At 35.8% G+C, this 7414-nt stretch overlaps 1 protein-coding gene across 1 annotated transcript; it reads right to left on the minus strand.

Moving 5' to 3' along the window:
- On the minus strand, positions 671–3272 carry LOC109820786 (monofunctional isopimaradiene synthase, chloroplastic-like). Its single transcript, XM_020386983.1, has 7 exons — positions 3190–3272; positions 3000–3098; positions 2698–2913; positions 2488–2626; positions 2180–2437; positions 867–926; positions 671–751 (listed from the first exon to the last, which is right to left on the minus strand). Exons 1-7 carry the CDS (start codon positions 3270–3272, stop codon positions 671–673), a joined length of 936 nt encoding a protein of 311 aa, XP_020242572.1.

A 7414-nucleotide genomic window follows, 5' to 3' on the forward strand; every position in this document is an offset into this window, starting at 1 on the left:
CCGCCTCATATGCTGTCGTTGCCCTACCTCTACCGTAACGGTTTTGAACTCTATTGCGACGGTTTTTTGAACCGTTGCCCCCGCATCTAACACAACGGTTTTAAAAGGCAAGCGGTTTTTAAGCCATTGCGATGGTTTTGATTGAGCTATTGCGACGGTTTTTTAAGCTATTGCAGCGGTTTTGATTGAGCTATTGCGACAGTTTTTAAGCTACTACAACGGTTTTTTAGCTATTAGAACAGTTTTAAAAGACCTAACGCAACGGTTTGGATTAAACTATCGCAACAGTTTTGATCAAGCTATTGTAGCGTTTTTAATTGAGCTATTGTAACGGTTCCGATTGAGTTGTTCTTGGTTCCCTACGTCAAAATCATATAGTATTCAATTACATGGACAATCTTTTTAAGAACATGGCCCAAGTCAAATTTTAATATACAATATCAAAGTGAAAATGTTGAGCATAATCAACCATAATGATAAGTACCAACATACATCGGTATAGTATAAAAACTACAAAGTATTAAATCCACACTACCAACATTTCAACTCAGAAAATATCGTACCGAACTAACATTCAAACAACATCAACATTTGATTACAAAACATGAAATAAAGTGTAACAGGTATTCGGCCACCCATATTCCATCGATGCTCGATTCAGTTGTCAAAGTTAAAACTGGGTTTGCAGTAATCTTCGTGCAGTTAGGATAGTACAGCACCGGTTGGTTTTCTTTGCCTGCTTGTAGAACATCTGTCAAGATAACCAAAAAAAAACATTATTAGATCACTGACCTCTGGATGAAGCAAGTAATATAACGACTTCGTTTGCTGGATAGAAGCTTGACATTGGTTATGGTACGACATACATGTTCACTGCTAGTAATATACAACAATGATGAAATAAGAAAAACATTGCAGCAGTAAACCTGGGATAAATATAAACTAAAATTATAAGATCATTAGCCAAGGCATTACTTTTGTAATTGGGATGATGAAAAACATTAAAATCAAAAGAGGCTGAAGAGAGAACTGGAGAGAAAAGAAGAATATATATGTGCTCGCTGCTGTTAAACCGTCATACTAACAGAGGTTACTTGGAGGTTGGAGAGAGGGGGTACGTGTAGCTAGCGATGGCGGTGGAGGGTGGGGGGCTTCGCCCAGGGTTGAAGACAGTGATCAAATGTAGAGCACAAAGTATACCTGTATAGAATAAAATCTTCCTGTATAAAAACTAGGATTTTTAAAAGAATTTACCTCAAATGATCTCTTCTATTTTGAACTTGATCTAGAATCACCCACTGTTTCCATCGCTCAAAGAGAAGTGATTAACTAGTAATAAATGAAAAGAATCACATAAGTACTAGATACAAGAAAAATAGACTGTAAAGGTAAAACAGGAGAAAAATAAGAAATGAGAGGAAGGATAGAAAGCATAAAAGAATTACTGGTGCTAGGGAAATTAGAAAATTAAATTTAGCTAGGATTTAACATTAAACAACAAAACAATCATTAATCATTAAGAGCTAAAAGTCTAAGCCATGCGTTCTAGAACTACTTTACCAGAATGAAATTTCAAACAACATCATCACTTCTTTCCTATATAGAAGATCATGGAATCAAATTTCCCAGTCTACAATGAACAAAGTGGAAAAGGTATTCGATTTGATATGCAAAAGTGCATAATTAGAGACAATATCTCAAGTTTATGAATTATGATGCATGAAAGCCATTCTCATGAACTGCAATCGGTCAGCAATAGCTAGCATATATCATCAAAACTGCCACCTTACAAGAGTGTCAGCAAGCATATGCAATCAACCACACGACACCAACAAAACCATAGATAATAAAATAATGAACCTAGCAAAACATATGGTAAACAGTTCTTATATATATTGACATACCTTTTTGAGCCAATACTCCAGAATATAGACCCGAATAGTATTGCTATCATCAATGTGAAGAAAAATCTTACTGAAGTGTATGGAGGGAAATTGAGGTTCCTCCAATATTGTTGTTGATTAAACTGCAGAAAAAAAATCTATCCATCGCATCGCTGATCCTCTCTCTTTCAGTGAGCGGGGTACTGATGTTATCACCAAGGAAAAAGTGAGTTATTCTTCCATGTTCAAACATCAGCCTCCGACTGCAGCGAGGTACTTTGCTAGGCTTTAGATACTGGTACACTAACTAATGGAAGGCCTCTTCTGTCATTCTCTTTAGAATGGCTGTCCAAGCATCGTAGAATATTATCCACCATATTCTCACCCATGAAGAACATTGTCGGCACTGTTCTGATGGCAACACCACAATCTTTTTTACCATTCTCGAAATATTCTGTCCATGAGGATATTTGCTTCGTTTCTATTATCAATCTACTCTTCATGTAATCTTGTACTTGTTTCGATCTCTGTATTCCTCTGAGTGAATTAGATATCTATAATTTGAAGGGGGGGAAATCTACTGTACTCTGGAAAATTTACTTACTAGGTCATGAAAGTAGGGGAATACATCCTTTCCTTGGGCGTTACTTGCTTCAGTTGCCAATTCATTCAATATATTGTACATTGCCATGAAAATTACTTGAATTCTTTGCGGGAGGGAGTGAATAAGTGAAGGATTCCATCTGAATGTATGTATATTCTTCAGTATGGCTATAGTTGATAGTGATAAAGAAATTTATGCTGACATTCTTACTGTTCAATTGCTTGACAAAATAGTTTTAGGTCCTGAATGGATCCATGATTTTGAAACATATCTCTAACAATGTCCTCAATGCAGTTGGATTTCGTGTATGTTATCCGACAATCTTCAAGTTCCGGCTCATATAGAGTTGCTGTGATTGAGAAGTAAATCTCTTGTGGGCATATTCGAGTGACAAAAGGATCATCAAGTCCACAGTTGTTCCACCATCTAATAGAGAAAGTACTAGTCAGAATCATGTAAAAGAATTTATAAATATTGAGACAAGGAGGGCAAAGTGAACTAATTAAACTCACTTTAGAACATAATTAATCTCTCTTTTGTGGATAGCTTGTAGCCTGTTATACTCTAACTTAGCAAGTTCCAAATATTTTGGGTTATTGACATTATGCATCCTACAATATCCAAGCATCATTAGTAACAACTGAAATATTCTGGCTCATTAATTAAAACAATTATTTGACAAGAGTATGGAACTTATAGTACCAATAAACTGTCTTTCCTATCCAAAGATCATTATCTCCATAAAGGTCGATGTACTCCCTAGCTTCAAGTCTTTGAAGACTCATTTTCCATCGTTATCTTAACGCACGCTCAACCTGACGAATACAAAGGATTTCAGGTACAGAAATCAAGATGAATTGTGAGCAAAAGTATCAATAGAGTACCTCTTTAAGCAAATCTTTTTTCAATGACCACTTGTCATCCACTTGACTTTTAATACAATATTGTAAGTAACGCTGAAGTAAAGGTTTTGCATCCTCTAGTATCGTTTCTCCTGGATATGAAATCTGGGAAAATCTGTACAAATTAAACATATCAGAAACTCCAGTGTGCGTCTCCCCTGGTTGGCATATGAAGTGCCCATTATCCTGTTTAAAGTGCTGAAGGATATCTGTTTCAATACAATAATATTGGGTCTAATAGATTGATATCCTGTTTAAATTGATGAATTCCCAATCTCTCAATGGTGTCAATTGCCCATATGCGCTCTACAAGGTCAATTGGATACTGCGATGGTGTTGAAAGAACACTTAAGGAGTGGTTAAATGTTCTACAATTAACAAATAATCAAAGAAATAGTATTTGATTGTTTCCTTTAAGACAACATATCATGATCTCGAAATCTTTGTACTATGTTAGTTAATTACTCTAGGGATTTACTGTCACCAGTTTTCATGTAAGCAACAGCTGTGACAGCAGGGGAACTTAGAGAACTCCCATCTGGAGATTGAAGCTTTAGGATTCTCTTCCATTGAACAATTTCTTGTAAAGCTTCAACCGAGTATAACAATGTTGTGTGAACCGAATGCATCATTTCCACAGGAACTCTTACTGAAGAGTACTGAAGGATTGTGAGTACTGAGTTGGGAAATTGAGGTCACTTGATCCAGGAGGAGGCACACTTAGATCGTTAATCAGTGAACTCATATTTTCTAATTCAACATCAATCATATGTTTTCATGCAAAACTGAGATGAAGTTGTGATACAAACGAGAAGATCGGTTTTTACCCGTGTTTGAAGAACAACCTACTTAACTACCTAAGGAGAACTCCAATCCATGAAACAAATATATCTGAGCAATCCGGAAAATAAACATATTCATTGAAATAATAAACTATCATAAACAAGCATAATGCAAGATAACATATAAAAATACTTGGAAATGGAAAAACCACTGGAAACAAGAGCATGGTCCAAAAATGTACCTTACATCGGAACCAAGTACTGCGATAGCCATTCATGAAGCTCTTTGATTCAACCTCTTGCCCGACTTCGAAAGGCAAGTGATTTTGATTCACTGACATCCTCCTAACGTGACGAGCTCTTCAATAAATGATCAAAATTTGCTCATAAATGAAATATGAAGCGAATAATAACTATGATAATAATTCAAGATATCCATTCACATTCTTGGGACTAGTGTTTCTCGTCCACACATCAGCACTCAAAATCTACATAAGACCTAAATCAAGCGCGGAATCGAACAATTCCGTGGTAAAACAACTGCAATTAGAGAAAACGAAGGCATCGAAAAAAATACCTGAAATCAAGGGGTCTTTCGATCTCCAGTACGAAAGATCGAACCTCCTGATTTGATCATATATCGTGAGAAGAGATAAGTGGAGCAAACCCTAGAAAGCTCGAAGATGAGATCAGAGAGGAGATTGGAGATGAGATCCAAGATGAAAACGGCGACAAGTTTAGTGATGAGATCGACGATTATATGATGCTCTTGGCCACAGCAATTTTAGGGAGCGAAAAATTTGGCCACGACGATTTTAGGGATTTGAGAGAGAGAGAGAGGGGGGGGGGGGGAGAGAGAAGATTTTCGTTCAGCGGTGAGACCATGGGCCAAAATTTTCCGTGAGTATTCGAGAGAGATTTGGTTTAAGCTAGCGGTGAGACCATGGGCTTTAAGATGGCTTTAAAAACTTTAGCTCCCAATGCCCACGAACAATTATTAAGCCCAGGAACAATTATTAAGTCTATGGTAACATTTTCCATTAAATGTTGTATTAGACACTGAAAACCGTTACGATAGATCTCTAACGCAACAGTTAAAACCGTTGCGCCTTAACTGTTGCAATAGATCAATTATGTGGTAGTGTTTGTACCAATTGCCAAATATTAGTAGAGCATTGAATCTAGGATTGCATGAGCTATAACCTAGATTTTTTGGCCATTTTCAATCATTTATACCCATTGATAAATAATTTTGCGGAGTCGAAATTTTAGGATTTATTAAGCTATAACCCATTATTTGTGGTTATTTTTAATCATTTCCAGTATAGTTTTGTAGAGATAAAAACTTAGGATTTCATGAACTATAACTCACAATTTTTAACTATTTGACTCATTAAAACCCATTGGTATATAATTTCGCGCAGACCAAAATTTAGGATTTTATGAGCTATATAACACATGATTTGTGGTCATTTTTAGTCACCTGGACCAATTGAAAAATAATTTCGGGTAGAATAAAATTCAAGATTTTTTGCTATTTTCAATTATTCTAATCCATTGCAAATAATTTGGCCAATGTTCACAAAATCATCACCTATAACGCACAATTCTTTTGTAATATTTAGTCATTTCTACCCATTGCTAATAATTTCATGAAGTTAAAATTTTAAGATTTCAAGAGCTATAACACATGAATTCTGACCATTTTAGTTGTTTCTACCCATTGACAAATAAACTACGCAAGACAAAAAGTCATGCTTTCATGAGTTATAACACATAATTGTTGTCCATTTTTAGTTGTTTCTACAAATTGGAACATAAATTTACAGAGTCCAAAATTCACGATTTTATGAGCTATAACTCACGGTTTTAGGTCACAAGTAGACAAAAAGATCTTAGCGAGCAAATCAAAAAGTCCGCCTCAAGCTAGGCAGAGCATCCTTTCATGCCTCGTGTGTCTCAATCTAGCATGTCATCTCATGGAATCATTCAATGAATTAGAGTGCATAGAATAGCTTTAACGTTTATCAGCAATTGTGGCAAAACTATCCACATCAATAAAATACTGTTAGACCCTAGAGGGGGGTGATTAGGGTCTTATGCTAATCTAATCCGATTTTATGCCAATAAAAATTAATTAACAAGTTATCCTAGCAAGTATAAAATGTAACAACTATATAAGCTAGGATAAGCAATATGAACAATGAGATATATCCTATATGATGAATATATATATATGCTAGGATATATAAACTAACACAAGATGATATATCCTATACAATATGATATATGTATATGCAAGGATATAAAACTAACACAAGGAGTAAATAATATGAATTAGATAGTGGATCATATAAATAATGAGCTATGGACAATGGCGATATAAGATATGAACATAAATATACACAAGTATAAATAAACGCCAAAGCACACTCAAACACAAGATATGATCACGGAGTTCGGACCTTCCGTCCTACGTCTCCGCTCCCCACTCCCGGGGAGAAATCCACTATCACAACCGGGTTTTCTACGTTCACCCGAATAACGTTTACAACCACACTGTGTCGGTTTTCAACGATCACCGATCAACGTCCACTCCTCACACTCGGTTTTCTAGTTCACCGCAAGCTTCACAACAACACACTAATGTAATCCTACTCTACACCCACTAAGTGTTGAACTAGACGTGTCTCCCTCAAGTGCTCGGTTACAACCTCTCCCTAGGTTCGTCAACCGACGCCACTCCTCTTGGGACGATCCCCGACTCTCGCCACACACTTTTCTCGGTGTACAAGTGTATTACAATGTGTATCTCACAATTAGGCTCAATTATAATAATTGATTGTTCTCAACTATCACACTCAATGTTACAACTCTCACAAGCCCAAATATATTATGAATGCAAATACAATAAGCTCAAGTGGGTGTGTGTAACAATGAGATAAAATCAAATCTAAACTCAATATAAAACTAGCTTTAATAGAAATGATAATTAACAAATAATTATAAATAAAATCTAGAGTTGAGTTTAGGAAAACTTCTCTAGATCAAGATGGAGAGATGGAGATTTGAGGCCCAAACAAGAAGATAATCTCCTCCACTTGTGAAAGCTAAAACTGCTTTAAACCAAACCCTTAAACAAGTTTAAAACAAACTTAAACTCTTTTTAAAACCCTTGTTTAAAAACTTCTTAGCTACCTTGAAAGAGAGCAGCAATAGGGTATTTATACCCACTCAAAAACT

This window comes from Asparagus officinalis, chromosome 8, assembly GCF_001876935.1.
Source record: "Asparagus officinalis chromosome 8, Aspof.V1, whole genome shotgun sequence".
In the NCBI taxonomy this organism is placed as follows: Eukaryota; Viridiplantae; Streptophyta; class Magnoliopsida; order Asparagales; family Asparagaceae; genus Asparagus; species Asparagus officinalis.